Source organism: Podarcis tiliguerta (genome assembly GCF_965153285.1).
Source record: "Podarcis tiliguerta genome assembly, chromosome: 9".
In the NCBI taxonomy this organism is placed as follows: Eukaryota; Metazoa; Chordata; class Lepidosauria; order Squamata; family Lacertidae; genus Podarcis; species Podarcis tiliguerta.
The window spans coordinates 74852412-74871804 of NC_139542.1; the positions used below are offsets into that span (position 1 = coordinate 74852412).

At 41.7% G+C, this 19393-nt stretch overlaps 1 protein-coding gene across 7 annotated transcripts in view; it reads right to left on the reverse strand.

Annotated features, from left to right (window-relative positions):
* Positions 1–468: 468 nt before the first annotated feature.
* Positions 469–19393, reverse strand: part of SCAPER (S-phase cyclin A associated protein in the ER) — a 195031-nt gene continuing 176106 nt past the window's right edge. For 6 of the 7 annotated variants that reach the window (XM_083398951.1, XM_083398947.1, XM_083398945.1 and 3 more), the window contains 3 exons: positions 6052–6243; positions 2561–2612; positions 469–1343 (listed from right to left, as the gene is read on the reverse strand). In XM_083398951.1, coding sequence (XP_083255077.1) covers positions 1240–1343; positions 2561–2612; positions 6052–6243 — 348 coding nt within the window. In that variant the 3' untranslated portion in view covers positions 469–1239. The remainder of the gene's footprint in view (positions 1344–2560; positions 2613–6051; positions 6244–19393) is intronic. The other variant, XM_083398946.1, reaches the window with a different exon arrangement.

Sequence of the window (19393 nt, forward strand, 5' to 3'; positions counted from 1 at the left end):
TTTTGTGTTTGCTGACGTGGTTGTTTCTTTTCCAACCCACCCTTCTTCAAGGAAGTCAGGAGGCGCACAATTCCCTCCCTGCTCCCATTTTATCCCCACAACAACCCTGTGGGTGAGGCCAGGATGGGGTGACAGGCTCAAGGTCATCCAGTGAGCTTCATTGCTGAGAGGGCTATACAGTAGAAGTTAACATTTTTTCCAGGGGCCAGGCATGTTTGAACAAAGGGAAAGAGCATCTGCTTTGCAGGCAGAAGGTTCCAGGTTCAACCCCTGACGTCTCCAGGTGGGTTGGGAGTGACTCCTGCCTGAAAATCTGCAGAACTGCTGCCCGTCTGTGTAGGTAATATGGAGCTAGATGGAGCAGAGGTCAGACTCAGTATAAGGCAGCTCTCTATGGTCCCACGACGGTCAGATTTCTAATGCTGAGTTTCCTGCAAGGTAGAGAATGAAAACAACAACAACGACCTCAACAGTTGTGATATTGCTTTTAATAAGTTTAGTGAAAACTCTTGCCATATACAGACAGTTCAGAACAATTGCTGTGACTGTACACATTCTTCTGCAACGTTCCCACAAAATGTAAAGTAAACTGGACACAAAGCCCAGGAGTCTTAAATGGCTTTGCCAAGCATTTGGGTTAGATTTCCATAGCTTATTTATCTAAATTTAGGATTTTGTGCTTTCTAAATAACTGAATATACCAGGAGCATTGTATAAAAAGTTATACAAAACAGACAATGAAACAGAATAAATTATTTTATTACAAGTTATACAGAACGCAACCATGGATATATTCCACTAGGAAATTCTCCTTGCACAAAAGCCCACAGAAATGAACGGGAACAAGAGAGTGTTAGAACGCTCTAGCACAGCCCCCATTCAGTGCAATGGGACTTCTTGATCCATTGTGCCCATTGCCAATATTTAGACACAAAAATCAGCAGCTTTACAGACATGCTACACCACAGAGTACAAGGTACAAGGATCCTTGATGTGGCACATATTAAGGGGGGGGGGGGAAATCTCCTTATTTTCAAAACAGCCATAAACAGGATTTTAAAGTATGTACAGTTCTTCTGACTGAAATAGTGCAAATTATATTTATATATATAACTATCTACAGTATACGCATTTTTAGTATAAAAGGACCTTTAAAAAAACCTTCTTAAAGAGAACAACAAATTACTTAATAACGGGAAAAGGTCAGCTGCTGTCAAAGTTTAAACACACGCACACCGCTTATTTTTTCTCTTTCTTCAAGAAGAACTGTCGTGCCTCTTCCCAAGTCTGGCGAGGGAACCGGTTAGAGAGCTCAAGGTAATCTTGAGAACTGAAGATCTTTTCTGTCAAGCAAGGAACAAAGAACGTCATCATAACTATTCTGTTGTAAAATGAAAAAACAGGAGGGTAAAAATGCTTGTGTATGTTTTGTTTCTGGATAGTAAAATGGCTGGACATGACTGTTCTTCTGTCAGGAAATTAAATTTTCATCCCCATTATATGTTGGAGAACAGGTCAAGGTTTCAGAAGAAGAAACTGAAGAGAAGAGAGGTGCACCCGGCCCCCTCCGGTGCCCTTGTCTCCTTGCAGGGGTGGGCAACATTCAAGGAAGTTCACAGTCCTGTAGTCAGTTACCAGATTTTATTAAGGAAACCGACTGCATTCTTTTGGCCTGCATGCACAGACCTTGCACCTAGGAGAGACATAATCTCTAAAATTTTGAAAAACAGATGCATCATCCCTGTGGGTGGTACAAAAATCAATGGGAAGGAAGGAAGCTTCTAATAACTAAATTATGGATTGCATCCAATGAAGTTGTCCCATTGAATCACAGAAGTGTAGAGTTGGAAGGTACCCCAAGGGTCATCTAGTCCAACCCCTTACAAAGCAAGAATAAATTGGTGCAAGGACTTCTCCTTGTTGCAAGACTGCAAGACCTATCATCCATTACCTCAGCCATACTGGCTGAGGCTGATGAGAGCTGGAGTCCATCGCCATCTGCAGGGCCACAGGTTTCCCCACAGCTGCTTTGAACATTACAGCATAAGCATCATAGGCTGGCTCAGGGGTAGGCAGCCAACATTGTGCCCTCTAGATGTTGTGCACTGCCATAAGACCCAGACAACACAGCCAATGATCAGCGATGTTACGAGTTGGGAATCTGCAACATCTTGACTATCGCTGGGCCAAGCCTACTCCATAAGAAATTCTGTTAAGTCCATGAAAGATTATGCCAGTAACAAATCTGTTAGTCTTCAAAGCACTCCACAACTCTTCATCCCTTCTGCTGTGGGCCAATTATTTTCCACACAATGCCATCAACATTCAAATACCACCTGGTAATTCTCTGGCTGCACAGTGTTGCTATGTTTTATTTGGCTGACAATCCCTTTATGAAGAGTTCTCCCAGGTTCTTTCAGAAGGCAATGACTTCCCCTCAAGGACAGAGGCTACATGATCCACGAGGAGCAGGATGCAATCAACACTTTGGTCTGTTTGCCTCCTAAAAGCTACAAGGCACGATTGCTATGCAATTCCCAATGGGCCATATTATACTTACCCCTTTGTTGGGAAGACTGGTTATCTGTCTGGCTTGAACTTTGTGTGAAATCCTACAGAAACAAAACCCAACAATGTTCAGTACCACAGAGGGAAGATCAAACACCACCCCTCACGCAATTTTACAAAAGAGTGATGTCCTCCCAGGGGCCAAGCAAATGCCCAAGGGAAGCCTGCAAGCAAGACCTGAGGGCAACAGCGCTCTCCCCCCCCCCCCACTTGTGATTCCCAGCAGCTGATGATCAGAGGAGTGCAGCCTCCAGCACTGAAGGCAGGACGCAACGTCATCATGCTGGAGGACATCCAACTAAGTCCACTGATTTCAGTGGGTATGACATTGTACACTGTACACTGTACAAAAGTGATTTTCCTGGCTGGTGTACAATGCAGTGGGCCTGAATCACAAAGAGAAGTTCTACTGTAAGACTTCTCAGGCAATGCAATGCAGCTCTGTTGCTGAACACAATTTACCAAAACAACTGGAACCGTTTCCCTCGGGAGCTGGAGGTTTTTAAGCAGAGCTTGGATGGCCATCTGCCAGGGATGCTTCCATTGAGATTCCTGCATTGCAGGGGGTTGGGCTAGAGGACCTTATCAGTCTATGTACTTGTGGAGTGACTGGAAAGGTCTGAGTGGTGCTGCAGGAAACAACAGCTTGGAAAGAGATAATCAACAACAAACTGCTTTAAAATGTTTGCAGTGGTAGCTGAGGTGGTTTTTTTTGACCCAGGGATACGTTGCTGCTGTATACGCAGTCAGACCACTGGTCCACTTAGTGCAGGGTTGCCAACACTGACTGGCAGCCAGTCTCCAGAGTTTCTGATCAATTAGTATCAGTAACAGCAGCAGCAGCAGCTGATACCAGGTCACTTTCCTGGCTCATAGCCATTCTCCTCACATGGGGCGCTGCTGGTAATGCCACATGCCCCAGTGGTCGGGTCTGGCATGTGCGAGTGACCAGGTGCCTCAGTGTTGCAGCTTTACTCATCTGGAATTAGTTACCAGCTTAAATTAGATGAGCTCCTACTGTCCTGATATTTAGGTGGATATTGAATACTTTTAAAAAGGCTTTACCTGTAGTGTGACCCAGTCCTATTAGGAAATATTAATTGTACAATTGTAGAAATACTAATATTGCTTTTAGTTTAATGTGTCTGTAATATTTTGTAATTTTTTTGTACACTACTTTGGTAGCTTTTGGTTGTGAATTGATTTATAAACCTGCAAACAAATAAACAGCAACAAAAATGATAAGAGAATTGCAAAGTGTCTTAGACAACAATTGAGAACAAATGGCAGTGCTTACTCTCCTGAGGGGTTTAAAGATTGAACTGTTGGCTTAAGGCTATTATGGACTGAAAAATGAATCATTTCTCTGCATGGCACAAATCTTTAAATATATTATTGTGTTTTCACTGTTTGTGCACATGGATTTTTAAAAAATGGTTGATGTTCTTACTGTGAAATCGCTTTGAGATATTTTATGGGAATAGATTCTTAAATGGAACCCGACCCAACAAATTAGCTCAGTGCAGGAACTCCTGACACAAAGAACGCTTCCTTGAGATTGGATGGTATAATTAAGGCACACTGTGCTTTTGTCCTATTTCAGTCCTGTTAAGGCATCTTTACTTCATGTTCTCAGGAGTCAACATGAGGACCACAATTCTGGGCTTTTAATGCTTGGATTGTACCCTATGAAATGTAACTAAGAGAGAATGATTCCCTAGGCAGCAGGTGAAAGCTGAATTCAAACATTATTGCTAAAGTAATACCATCTTCTATTTTAATATAAGTAATTTTAGGAACAAAAAGGAAAAAAAAGCTGTTGTCCTAGACAAAAAAGAGGAAAGACGCCATACAGCAGCAAGATTGTAAGGGTGATGTTTTACTAATAATAAGACATTTATACATTTTCTGTATTTTACTGCATGTCTATACAGCCCCAGATGCATGCAACCAGACCATTTTTTCCTCCCCCATTTCTTCCATATGGTAAACATTTATTTTCCAATCCTGGGGTCAGCTATCTCACATTCCCCCGCAGAGGGAGGACTCTCCCTGCTGAAATAAATAGGATATTTGCCTCAGGAAGGCGCACAGATTGTGTCTCCCCATGATAGCAAGTTGAAATTTAAGAACAAATGCATGCCTGTTTTTCATTCACAGTATCTGGGGTGGGGGAGTTTTTTTTGCATTTTCTACAGCCTGTTTGTTTGTTTGTTTAATATTACTATATTAGAGTTTTGTTTCTGATGGCTAAAGCATTCCCCCAAAGCCTGGGATAAACAAACGTATCTTCAGGCTGCTGAGCTGGATATGTTCATGCAGACCAGAAATCAAAATGCTGAAGTACCTAAATCAATTCTCAGTAAAATTAAGCTTGATTTTATTTATGATATACTTTCCAAATCAAATAGTTGACTGCCAGCTGCTTATCTGGGAAAGCAAACAACTCCTTATCCACATAAGGACCAGCACTCCTGGGGGGGGGGGGGGTTTCTTCTTGCAGCATCTGCTTCTGAACAGTACTATCAGAAGCATTAAAAAAAAAACCAAAAACATTTTGCAAGCTGTTGCTGTTTTATGCATTAAAAAATGTTTCAGTTATGTATGCATATGTTACAACAATTTTCTATATTCCTAATATCTTGAGCAGTAAAACTATGAAGCTACCTAAAAGCTGAGGATGCATTTAGCCTTCAGGCATTTAGCCTGTTTGGATCAATTAACAAACAAGCTTAATTTTCTTCATTTGGCTGCAGTTGTCCAGGCACAACCCCTGAAGTTCAGCTTCCTTGCAAGCACCACTGAGGTGGAGAGAAGGGGCGGGAGCAGAGGGCTTGGTGGGTGGCAGAGATATGCTATCAGCGATGAAGGAAGAAACACTCCACAGCTATTAATTCCAGCAGTTCTAAAACATGGCACATTCAGAAATTAGAAAAAATAGAAATTCCATAATATAAGTGTGTAGCACCTGATTTTTAAATGAAATTACAGGATGCAGAATGATATCACAAACATGCACAGTTCAAGTAAGCAGAAATGGCTGCTTTCATAAATTAGAGTTTTAAAACTTTGCATATTTAGCATAGTTGGGATACACAGTTGCCAACCCTATCAATAGTCAAAATCTGTGATAAAAAGCATTGTTTCTCTATGTATATATGTACTTCCATTTATCTTTACATTTGAGTCTGATTATATAAAAATGTACACATAGGATTGCAGGCTTTAAGGACTTGCCCATCCATTATTAAATATAAGTTCCTCAACATTTCACTAGTCCTGCTAATTTAAATAAGAATGGAACATAATATTAACATTACTCTGCATATGTTTGCTCCTTAAGGGGAAAAACTCTTGGACACATGTTAGATCTTTCATTTTGGAGAGAGAAGAAAAGAAACCCTGGTTTTATTGTAAGTTAATGCATATTTGTTTCATAGGCACAGAAATGGCTAAGCAGAGATACACAAACAAACCACGTACCTGGATGAATGTGGCGAGTAACACGCAACTCATCTCCTGCTCCAGGATCATCTTGTTCTGGGGGTTATTGTAACAAGCAGCTATTAGCGTCGGAAAGAGCACTTTGATGAGGCGAGGGTCGCTGAAGTACTGGAAAGGCAGCTGGCAGAGCTTTTGCAGGACAGTGGGATGGCGGCCCGACTGCACAATCACCTGGGAAATGGAGAGAGCACAACATGAGAGGAACAGGGGCCGATTTCCCAGATCAGCTGGAAGGAGGAAGCTAGAGCAAAATAAGGCACAAGGGTGACAGAAAAATGTTAACAGAGAGAAAACCAAGCTGAACATTTTGATTAAAAACAAAACAAAAACCTTTCAGCTCAAAATGTTGTCCTCACAGTTTCTTTTCATGTACAGTAACTGCACAGGAGAAACTAATTTTATCTTTCCCCCAATTATATTTTATTAAATTTTCATAAAGTTCACATATACACTCCAATACATAATAATTTTTTGTTTTGTCAACTTCCCACCCCGATTTCCATGGTTTTTTTTTATTTCTCCCTCTTGCTGCACCCTATCATCTCTCCCTTATACCATAATAACACAACCTTACACTTTCTCACTCAAGGTGTCATAAACGAGACAGAAATATTGCAAAGAGGTGATGAATACCTGCAGGCAGGCAGAGCAAGCTGCTGGAGGGCAGGAGACAGGATTCAAAGATGGTCAGAAAATGGGAGCTGCTCCTATAAAATGCCTCTCCAGATGTGTGTTGGGGGGGGGGATGAGAGACGCCCGTGAGCGACACAGAACCAAAAAGGGAAGGGGACTGACTGCTGTACTGCATGCAGTGGGACTCAGTATGCACAGAGCCAGAAAGATCCTCCCATTTGCTCTTTTATCTGAGTTTCTATCAGTGCCATAAACTTTAAAAGGAGAATTGTTTAGATAAATGGAACTGTTGTCATGTGAGTAGGGTTTATAACAGTACACATCTTGAGCCACAGAGTGAAGCTGCTAATGGCATCTTCCAGAGAAACTCTTAAGTTACTAGCTTCTTCCATAATGTCTTAGTGAGAATCGTCAACATCAGAGCTAGACAAGGGAAACTTGGTAAGTTGACGACGACGACAACAACAACAACAACAACAATAATATATTAAAAACATTTTTATTATATATTATATAATAATATAAAAGAGCTGCTTGACCCAAATTTGGCTTTTCGGAATCTATTATAATTTTAGGACTGCTGTAAAACCCTATGGTTGCAAACCATAAATTGTACTTTGAAAAATCAGCATTTTACAAGTATGCACACTTGGACAGAACAGTACTCAAATTAAAAACAGAAGGGAAAAAAGAAGAGATGGAGACCAGAGGTACATAAATTACAGGGATTTACAAGTTTTCAAAGAACTTTTAACAATTCACTAAGAACAAATTCTCAGTTCGTAATGCAGTTCAGGTCAAGAACAAGATCAACAAAGTAATAGTTCACATTTTTTAGTTCAACAGGCAGAATGAAATTGAAAACCCTTCAGTGAACACAGATAGGAACCCCTTAATTCTCCTAAATCCAAATGGAATTTTAAAGACAGCCAAATATGCGAGCAGGTACATATTTGGCATCACTCTTCTGACATCCTGAAGGGACCCCATTGAAGCAGAAGTCTTATTAAAATACTAAGTGTTGTATTGAAACAATATTTTGACCAATGCTGCACATTCCATTTTGTATTTTAAATCATTGTTTTTGATTTGATTTTTCATTTCCTTATAAATGTGTAGTTTTAGGGGAGAAAATAACTACTCCCATGGTTAAAAAATGGATCCTGATTCACAACACTGAAGCAACTGTAAGTGATGAGCACAAAATGTCCCTCCCGGTGCTCAGAATTTCTCCTTTTATGAATCCTTAACTCCATTATATGACCTACTGAACCCTATGCCTGATTTGTAACATTTCCCTAAAACAAGCTCACAGACAACCTGAAAACATGTTTTTATCTTCCCCTCCGTCTCATATTTAAGCCTGGGATAATGTGACAGTATCATTACTTGGAGTTAATGTTCAAGAAAGCGTTGATTTTTGTTGGTCTGGTGTTTTATTGCACCAACTGGTGTTCATGTTATTCAACATGGCTACTAAAACTGTTACAACTCAAAGCATGCAATGGAACAATAACCTTCTTAACGAAGAAATGGAAATAGCGACTCTTCCTCATTCCATGCCAGAGTGGGGGGAAATAGCATTTGATCCAAGCCACCTTGCCTCTGACTCAAGAATTCCTTGAGTTACAGTTCACATTATGGTCCAAATTCCACCTTTCTACTGTAGGGACTCAGATGAAACTAGAAGGACCAAGCAAAGTATACCTTTTGAGACGAAAATGAGGGTATGTGTGTGTTAACACCTGTTTTCAGAAGAAGAACCACATTAATATACAGCACTGGAGGCTTTTTTCTGGCTGCTGCAGGCTTTTTAAATGCACCTCTCTTTGGGGTGTGTGTTTGTTTGAGGATGCCCTCTCATCCACTTCAAGCATGTCTCAACGGGTTGTGTGGGTGCATGATCCCAGCCCTTGCTGCCAACGCACCTGCCAGACAGGCCTCGCCTTGGGAACCGTGAAAGAGGAGGTCCACATGCAGCTCTCCTCTGCATGAAGATTCACCATTGCCTCCTGGCATGGGGCTGGTGAACCTGTCACCAGTGGGTGGGGGTGGCTGGTCCTCAGAGCCCCCAGCTCTCTAATGTGTAGCTCTAACAGATGAGGGGGTTCGGCCAAATCTGCCTTCAGAGCTTTGACTCTGAAAGACCCTGGAGAGGGAAGCCTGAAGAGCAGCAGCAATAGCAACTCACTCCAATATTAAAACATTAAAAAGGCAGCTCCACAGAGTTAAAAAACAAAACCCCACAATAGCAAGGGAAGGATGGTGATTTACCAGGGAACAGATGATGATATGATAGATAAGATAGATAAAATCAAGATTGTTTCTGGTAAAGAGGGAGAATATGAGAGAAGAAAATCTGAGATACATCCCCCTTTCCCCTAAATGCACTTATTATTATTTCACCAGCCATTGTGTATTATTTATCTGTATTTTTTTGTAAAAATTCTTGGCAAAGAGCAATGTGGTGTCAGAAGCAAAAGATTGATACTGTGATAGGAAGTCAAGTGATAGGGAATTTGTTTATTATATTTATCTCCCACTCTTCCTCCCAAAGGAGCCCAGGGCAGCAAACAAATGATAAAACAAACACTGTATCTTAAAAAACAATTCCAATAAAGACACAGACTGAGAAAGGCTTGCTGGAAGAGGAAGGTATTCAGTAGTTGCCAAAAAGAAAACAGAGGTGGTACTTGTCTAATACTCAGAGGAAGGGGATTCCGAGGGGCAGGCGGCACGGTGCCAAAGGTCCAGTTCCTACATTGTGTGAATGGACCTCGTCTGCAGATCACCGTCCGTCAGGCATCCTGGTCCCCAGCTGCACAGGGCTTTACACTCCAAACCCAGCATCTTGAACTTAGCCCAGGAGCCACTTGGCAGCCAGTTCACTGGGGATCTGGAATCCTTTGTAGACCAGCATGATTTGAAATACCTCCACTTACTGTGAAGTATTAATGTTTGCCTTTTCCCTTCTAGAAGTTAAACCCACTGGTTTCAGTGGCTGAGTTATACCCAATGAGAAAAAGCAAAGTTCAATCACTTCCTGGTGGTAGGGGCAAATGCCTATGTTGCAACGGGTACTTTAGGGAGAGCCACGGGGTCCCAAGAAAGCTGAATTACTCTGACTGATTCCTCTTGCTTTTCAAGAATTGTGGATGCTTAATGAATTTGCATATTATTATTGAACAAGGACCATGCTAGTTTCTGCTTCATTCCATTGTGAACATTTGTGTTAGCAATTAAAGCAGAAACTACTTAAAAGTTGAAAACTTTTTGCCTTTGTGGGGGTGGGGTGGGGACCTGTAAATATAAATACAAAGTGAGAACTGGTGTAACATGCGCAACCTGAATCCAGAAACTGACTCAGCAGTTAGTATCACAGTTTCAAACTTTGTTCTTACAAGCCCACGGGATCTAAGGGTATGCATGCCTACAAATTATCATTTCCTAAGAAAGGTTTGAGTAGTGTCCTGTGTCAGGGAGTGCCTTTAAAATTATAAATCAAAGCTCTCACTGGTGCATCTTGGATACTGATGGTACCAGAGGGATGGAATCATTCAGAGGCCTGCAGCAGAGTAAAGGGAGCAGCCAGACTGGAGATTCAGATATACTCTACAACATCAGTGTCAATGGGTCATGATGGATGTTTCTGCATAACTGCAAGTTATATTCTTTTCATGTCACTAGTTAAAGTACATTTATGCAGTCCTTTGGGAATGACAGGGTTAAAAGAATAGCCTCCATAACATCAATTTATCAATGACACACTTTGCAGTAGTTGCACCAGGGTTAGCAATCCCTCCTCTTCTTTGTTTTCTGGGATCACATACAACCCTCTTCTTAAACAATTATTGCACATGCATCCATCCACACTCCACTAGATTACATGGCCCCATATGGCTTGCAGTTCCATTACCTAAAATTCTAAATCATAGAATTTAGAATCAACATCCTCCTCCCTTCATGTATTCTATGGTTTTCTTTGTTCCTCTGCCACAAATTTCTGTTCAAAGCACTGCATCTCTGTTTCCATTTTCCACCTCTGCCATTTCTCTTTGGCTGCTCCCTATCATAGGAATGCTCTCCCATGACATCCAGTGGGCTCCCGCAATGGTATTTAAGCCTTATCTTGCTTCCCAGACCTTTCCGGAATTATCTTTGCCCTTCATCCGTGTCCCTTCCCTTCCCCATTCCTATTGCTTTGTGTCCTTAGACTGGAAGCATGCAAGCAGGGATGGAAGAGAAATCCTTAGAATTAACCAGAGGCAGATGTGGGGCAGCACAAGAACTGTGGCTGCACTGGGCATGCAGCTGAGGAGGGTGCCTTCTTAAAGCGCTTGCCTGGTTTTGGGAAGGAGGCGTGACAGCGCTGACAGCCTCTTGACCGTCCTAAAGCTCTCTGGTCTCCTTTCCAAAGCCAGGCAAGTGCTTACCAGGGTTTGGAAAGGAGGTAGGAGGGCTCTAGGACCCTGCCAGAGTCTTGCATCTCCTTCCCTAAACCCAGGTTAATTCGGCAGAGCAAGGGGTGGGGGAAGGGTGTCAAAGTTTGGCCTCCCACAGGGTTGCATATTACCAAGGTCCACCCCTGACTATGCAAAAGCCTTTGACTGTGTCGACCACAGCAAACTATGGCAAGTTCTTAAAGAAATGGGAGTGCCTGATCACCTCATCTGTCTCCTGAGAAATCTCTATGTGGGACAAGAAGCTACAGTTAGAACTGGATATGGAACAACTGATTGGTTCAAAATTGGGAAAGGAGTACGACAAGGCTGTATACTGTCTCCCTGCTTATTTAACTTATATGCAGAATTCATCATGCAAAACTCTGGGCTGGATGAATCCCAAGCTGGAATTAAGATCACCGGAAGAAATATCAACAACCTCAGATATGCAGATGACACAACCTTGATGGCAGAAAGTGGGGAGGAATTAAAGAACCTTTTATTGAGGGTGAAAGAGGAGAGCGCAAAATATGGTCTGAAGCTCAACATCAAAAAAACGAAGATCATGGCCACTGGGCCCATCACCTGCTGGCAAACAGAAGGGGAAGAAATGGAGGCAGTGAGAGATTTTACTTTCTTGGGCTCCATGATCACTGCAGATGGTGACAGCAGTCACAAAATTAAAAGACGCCTGTTTCTTGGGACAAAAGAAACCTAGACAGCATCTTAAAAAGCAGAGACATCACCTTGCCAACAAAGGTCCATATAGTTAAAGCTATGGTATTCCCAGTAGTGATGTATGGAAGTGAGAGCTGGACCATAAAGAAGGCTGATCGCCGAAGAATGGATGCTTTTGAATTCTGGTGCTGGAGGAGACTCTTGAGAGTCCCATGGATTGCAAGAAGATCCAACCTCTCCATTCTTAAGGAAATCAGCCCTGAGTGCTCACTGGAAGGACAGATCCTGAAGCTGAGGCTCCAAGACTTTGGCCACCTCATGAGAAGAGAAGACTCGCTGGAAAAGACCCTGATGTTGGGGAAGATGGAGGGCGCAAGGAGAAGGGGACGACAGAGGACCAGATGGTGGGACAGTGTTCTCAAAGCTACCAGCATGAGTTTGACCAAACTGCGGGAGGCAGTGGAAGTCAGGAGTGCCTGGCGTACTCTGGTCCATGGGGTCACGAAGAGTCGGACACGACTAAACGACTAAACAACAACAATAACAAGGTCCGCCCCTGAATAAACCAACTTAATTCACCAGTCCTAGACCTCTATGTGGGGCCAGAATGCAGCTTTCAATTGGATTACATATTTCTTTGAATTTTGCAATTCGATTTTGGTTCAAAATATGCTGACAAAAATGCACATTTTACAGGAAAATAAAATGAAAAGCATACACAATGCATTGTCTAGAGAAAGAATGCATATAAAAATTCATAACATATGTATAATTTAAATGCATTTTTCCCTTTTTTTAATGTGCCAAAATTGGGATGATATGGACCTTTGGCTGAGTGCATTTGAAACTGACATGAAATATAAATAAGTTCATTTGCTCATCCTTATTCATAAACAAGGGCCCATCTACAATGTGTCTTTGGATAGCACTGAGCTGGTGTGCAGGTGTTAAACTGATCAATACAAAGCTGAACAAAGCTGCATAGTAAATTTTGAATAAATGTTTTAAATAAAAAAAAACCATCAATACATAAATACATACAGTTACATATTAGCCACAGTCACACACACCTTGGTAATATCTAGTACACTTATGACAACACAATTTTGAAAAGCATTTGGAAACCCAGCCAGATGGGCGGGCTATTAATAATAATAATAATAATAATAATAATAATAATAATTTGAACATGTGCAAAACACTCCTCTTTCAGGCACTCCCACTCCATTGAAGTCTGAGCATTTTGTTCTGTTCTACTGGACCTATGGCTTGCAGAACCTCTTATAAATGTCTTCCCTTCTTGGTTTTGCTACTGGCACATCATTATTACTTTCGGTTTATTATTATTCATAATGGTAAAAATAATTCAATTCTTGCAGCTAATGCTGTTTGGTGCAATTTGTTATAATCTCTGAGGCTTTCCTTTAATTTGTTTACTAATTTACAACTTACTGTGTTATGGATGTTTCATAGCCAATAATGCAGAATGCACAAAACAAAACTATCCCTCCCTCAAAAAACCAAAAATAATTACTATTACGCCTCTGTGTGGCTCACTTTTATTTTGGTTCGGTAAAATGAAAACCCCCCACCAAATATGGCTTGTTAGCCACCCTGGTGGGACTGGGAAGCTGAGAATGCTTAATTCAATCTCTCTCTTTCCTCCATTTAGCCCTGAGTGTTTCATCTCAGTCCTGGAGATACCCGATAACCTGCCCTCGCTTCAGCCTTTAGGAGATAGCTATGCTACACCAACCAGCTGGTTCTATCAGAGTATCTTGTACTCGGCCCATTTGATAAAGACTAAAGTGAAGAAGGGATAGGTAGCATGAGAAGGTTCTCTCACTCACCAGATCTGAGCAGGTTGAAGTAGTGTGTGAGAATAATCTCTAGCTGTGCTCTTTCTAGAAAACCTACTTGCAAATTAAGGTCCGTGAAGTGACTATCTTCTTTGGGTGCCGTGATTAGTTACAGGGGAAAGGTCCTCCTTGGTGGGAGCACTCCGAGGGTGGAATACTCCTTCCAGGTCACCTGGATGTCGTTTTGGTACTAGCAAGGGCCATTTTATTTTTCCAGGTTTTTTTAGTCCTCTGTATTTTGTCTATATGGTGTTTTGAGTTCTATATGTTTTATATTCTAATGCATTTTACTGTAATTTTAAACATTTTGTAAGACGCCATGGGATAAAGTCTAAAGCACAAATAAACAAATCAAGCGCCTGTTTATCCTATCTCTGCCTCCTTTCTCTTTTCCTGTTGCCTTTCCTGTATTGAAATTCTAAGTATAATAATAATAATAATAATAATAATAATAATAATAATAATAATAATTTATTTATTATTTATACCCAGCACATCTGGCTGGGTTTGCCCAGCCACTCTGGGCAGCTTCCATCAAAACACTAAAATACAATAACCTATTAAACATTAAAAGCTTCCCTAAACAGGGCTGCCTTTAGATGCCTTCTAAAAGTTTGGTATAAGCTGCTTGGGGCAGGAATCTGTCCTCTTGTACTTTGTGAAGTGCCTCACACATTAATGGCACATGTAAATTAAGTATAAGGTAAGGTGCAATCCTATATACAATTTCTCAATTCACAGAATTATAGAATCAAAGAATTGTAGAGTTGGAATGGACCCCGAGGATCATCCAGTCCAACCCCCTGCAATGCAGGAATATGCAGCTCTCATATGGGGATTGAACCTGCAACCTTGGCATTATCAGCACCACGCTCTAACCAACTGACCTATCCAGGCTGACGTAGGTAAAGGTAAAAGGTGAAGGACCCCTGGACGGTGAAGTCCACTTGAAGGCGACTATGGGATGCGGCGCTCATCTCACTTTTCAGGCCAAGGGAGCCGGCATTTGTCCACAGCTTTCCGGGTCATGCGGCTAGCAGGACTAAACCACTTCTGGTGCAACGGGACACCATGTCGGAAGCCGAAGAATACAGAAACACATTTACCTTCCTGCTGCAGCACTACCTATTTATCTACTTGCACTGGTGTGCTTTCAAACTGCTAGGTTGGCAGGAGCTGGGACAGAGCAACAGGAGCTCACCACCGCCATGGGAATTTGAACCTCTGACCTGATCAGCAAGCCCAAGTGGCTCAGTGGTTTAGACCACAACACCACCCGTGTCTCCACTGAACTTAAAGACATTTACTTCTGAGTAGGCATACTAAGGATTATGCTAATGAGCTGTACTTTATAAGAAGAAAGCATGTTATTATGCTTAGGGATTGTAGCATGAATATTTTTAATGCCCCATCCTTCCAGAAAAAGTGGTGAAGACCACAAGATTATTTATCTTTATAACTCTTCTGCTGGCATTTTTGGGCACATGCATCAATGCCATGAATGATGTGATGAAGGTGAAGAGCTGCAGACAAGGGCACACTTTTTTCAGTCACCTTTCTCTGAGGCTGGAGATTTTTAAGAGAGTCAAATGTGGCCTTATTTTCTTCAAATTTTGCAACACAGTTTTCAGTTTAAAAAACTAATCAAAGTGCATAAAAATAGGGTATTTTAGGATAAAATGCAGTTCAAAAAGTGCACATTTAGATAAAAATATGGATTTAAATGCTACTTTGAGATAAATTTCCTCATTATGAATTTAGATTTAAATGTGGACTTTCACACTGTTTTACCACACCCACACAAATGCTGAAATGGGATGGAATGGACTTATGAATGAACACATGCAGAACTGTTATGGACCGGAATCCATTCCGAGTCTATCCGAGGTCTTCTGATTCCTCAAAAAGCACCTGCAGAGTTGCAATGTGTGTATTAATTGAAATGTAATAATTAGCCGTCTAAAGCCAGATGATCTATGAAAAAAAGTATTTCAACAGTTGGCAGCGGCAACAGTCTGGTGTCAGAAGAGGAAGCACAGAAACATTAATTTAATCTAATGTCAATAGAGGGCACAGCATGAAACTTCAAGTATGAAATCACCAATAGCAATTCTATTGCCTCTGCTAGATCCAGCCAAAAAACCCCACCACACCTACATTGGAAGATCTGTTGTGGTTGAGTCCAGCAATCTGTAATATGGACAGGGCTGAGAGTTAAGGTACAGGTAATTATTGGAGCCGCACATCCTCAAATGCAGATGGCAGAGCATATAGGTTGGTTCTGTCTGTGACTGTCATTTCTCTTTCAGTTCTTGGAATTTTATCCATGTCCAGCCATGATGGCACTGGGAGCTGTAAGCTTGTATTTGTTGGGAGGAGGTTATCACTACAGACACAACGGGCTGAGCTCCGTTAGATTCAGGTTTGTATAAGATGTGGATTATAAATCTGATTCTCGCTGCTGGGATGGAGATCTCTAGCAAAAAGAAATACAGACAGTGGACTAAAGATGAGAGTTGGACACTCTTTCTAACTAAACATACATACTTGGTAAGGTTCAAAGGGCATTTTGAGAATGAGAATTTGTTTTCTCTTCAGACAGATGACAGAAAAATGTTCCCACTGTTATTTCAGTGTTCTCATTATCTTTTGTAGTTATCAATTAAACAGCTACAGCAGAGTAATTCACAGAAGACACCACATGTTGTTAAAAGCGTGAGTGAACTGGGTGGACTTTGCTGGATGCCTAAAAGTTATAAATGGTTGAATCTGCCGAAGGAAATAATTCTACTATGGGGTGATGGATGGGCAGCTTTGTATGGAAGAAAGTGGTCCTTCAGTAGATGCAACTGGTTCCGTCTGCTGTATGTTTTTCTAACTTTTATATTCAAAAAGGAAAGTCCCTGCTGGAGACACCGAATATTTCTATACCAGCATTTTCAGCTTATTTCATGTGCTATAGCTGTTGATTCTTGGGGGGATTGAACTAAATGCTGCAGAAACATATTCTTTGCACCAGAGTTGAATTCTATGTTGAGTAAAGTGCCAAAACACTCTCTCTTCTACTTGACTGTGCTCTTCTGCAGCTATTTATTCCCTATCCAGATGCTAGTCTCTTAGGGATGCTCAAGCTAAAAAGCTAATGGATCTAAAAGGCCACTGGCTGCCACTCTCAAATCCTCCCATACAAATGGGAACACGACCATTAGGAACAACAGTTCAGCTGCTGAACTCTCAGTGAGGAGTTTGGGGATTCTGACTATTTCCTTTTCCACATACTGGCTAAATAAAGGAGTTAGAGAGAGAGGGAGAGATAGAGAGAGAGAGAAATTGCAGCAATCACCAGCAATTTGTGCAGAAAGCAAAGACACATAAACACAGATAAAACTGCCAAACTATTTATTTTTTTAAAAAATTAAAACTCATAATCATGGCCACTATTTTTATGGTGGTCACCAGAAATTACGTGGTCTTTGCTGTCACCAGCTCATCTTGACCCATAAGGGGAAATTCACATCATAATCAGCTGAACACCCTGGATGAGATAGCAATAATGGGTGGATTAACTCAACCTTGGCCCTCCAGATGTTTTGAGACTACAATTCCCATCATCCCTGACCACTGGTCCTGCTAGCTAGGGATCATGGGGGTTGTAGGCCAAAAACATCTGGAGGGCCGAGGTTGAGGAAGCCTGCCTTAGCCTGTGCCAAAAGCAAAGCGGCAGCGCTGGAACCAATGTTTTAGCGTGACCATCATGCCAACATATACCATTCTGAAGCACTAATGAAGAAAGTTCTTCTATATTTTAAGATCCTGTAGACAAGATGCCATTGTATCAGGAGGAGTATTTCAAAGACAGTCATACCAGGGAGTGTAAGAGTTTCAAAGTAACAGGAACTGAACTTCAGCAGTATATGGTTTCTAATGGCACAAAACCCCATTTAACAATTAAAATGCTAGAGTCTACGGGAGACTATTTATAACGATAAAAGAAGTTGTTTCTTGAGTATGTCCCTTTCAAGTCAGATCTGCCTTATTTCTTTGCTACTCTATAAACAAATCCCAGGCTGTAAGTGTTTAATCAGAAGGGCATGTCACTGCTTAGGTCAAGCTCCGTACCTTCCCATTTCTCGGGCTCCACCATTTGGAAAGCTCTGATTTTCCGGGCGGGGGGCAGGGGGAGTTCTTAGTTTTCATCTACTATTTATCTTGTGCCCCCCCCCCAATGGTGAGTTTTACAGAACTGGCAATTGTACTATTTCAGGGGTTTAAAAGATTATTTAAAAAATTGAATGCTGGTTTAAATCCCCCCCCCCCCCCCCGTGCTCAGTATTTTGAAAAAGACAAGACTTCAAATTGAATGCCACTGAGAGAACACGCAGTTGAAAAGTCAAGCTTATCTTCATACTTAAATCCACCTTCCAAAATAAATTATATTACCATATTGGCCCAAATATAAGCCACACTTTCCCCCCCAAGTTAAGGTGCAGCTTATATTCACGACCTTAGGGTATGCAGCCAGGAACACGGGGCAAACAGCACCAGGAGCGCGGCCAAGTGGTGCCCGCCCCGTGCGTAGTTCCCCGGGAAGCAGGAGAGTGAGGAAGGGGAAAGGACGCCGGCAACGCAGCACGGCTCCCCCTCCCCTGGATTTCTGAGGGTTTTCCTGTTGTTATTCCGACTCTCACAGCTACAATAAACCTACCATTAAAATTATGGACTGGTCATTTCTTTGTCAGAGGGCAAACGGGCAAATTTAGCAGGGGATCAAATACCTTTTCCAATCACTGTAGATAAATATACAAATTCACTGAAATCACTATCAGAAAAAAATCCCCAAATGGTGGATATGTCCATCCATTGTCTCTGAAAATTCATAATATAGCTTTCTGCAATGTTATTTTTCTAGAAAAAGAGGTGCTGGAACTCACAATGAACACCTCCCTTGTTCTCTTGAATGGCAATGGCGCCACCTGAGAGGGGCTGGAACTGAGGTCCAGTGAGTTCTGGCTGGAAAAAATCCCTGGCTTTCTGAGATCTGTTGGATTAGAATATCCTAAACACAGAGCAAGTCACTGTTTTTCTGCCTTGCTGACTCCACTATACTCAGAGAGAAAGCCGAAGATTTACAGCCTATAAAGCTGTCGCATGGGTCAGAACAGACGGCGGCTCTCATCATCATGTCAGGGCTGACTTTTTTTTTAAATTACTGTTTGATGTCAGGATTGCCTTGAAGGGAAAGGAATGACAGGCTTGGTTACAGGCCAAGCAAGTAAAGGCAGGATTCTGGACTCCAAACTTTTGAAAATTCTGGTATCTCTATGGTAGTTTTTGTTACGTGAATGGTGCCACAGATCCCCGGGGGGGGGGGCACCGAATGGGATCACCGAATGGGATCCACTGCCTAAATTAAGCTATTTAGTTGTAAAAACTCTAGTGTTTAAGGCTTATCATCTTGCCTCACAAGAAATGACATATTCAATGGAATTACAGTGGTACCTCAGTTTAAGAACAGTCCGGTTTAAGAATGATTTTGTTTACAAACTCTGCAAAACCGGAAATAGCGTCTTGGTTTGAGAACTTTACCTCAGTCTAAGAACGGAATCCGAACAGTGGAAGGGCACTGGCGGCAGGAGGCCTCATTAGGGAAAGCGCGCCTCGGTTTAAGAACAGTTTCAGTTTAAGAACGGACTTCTGGAATGGACTAAG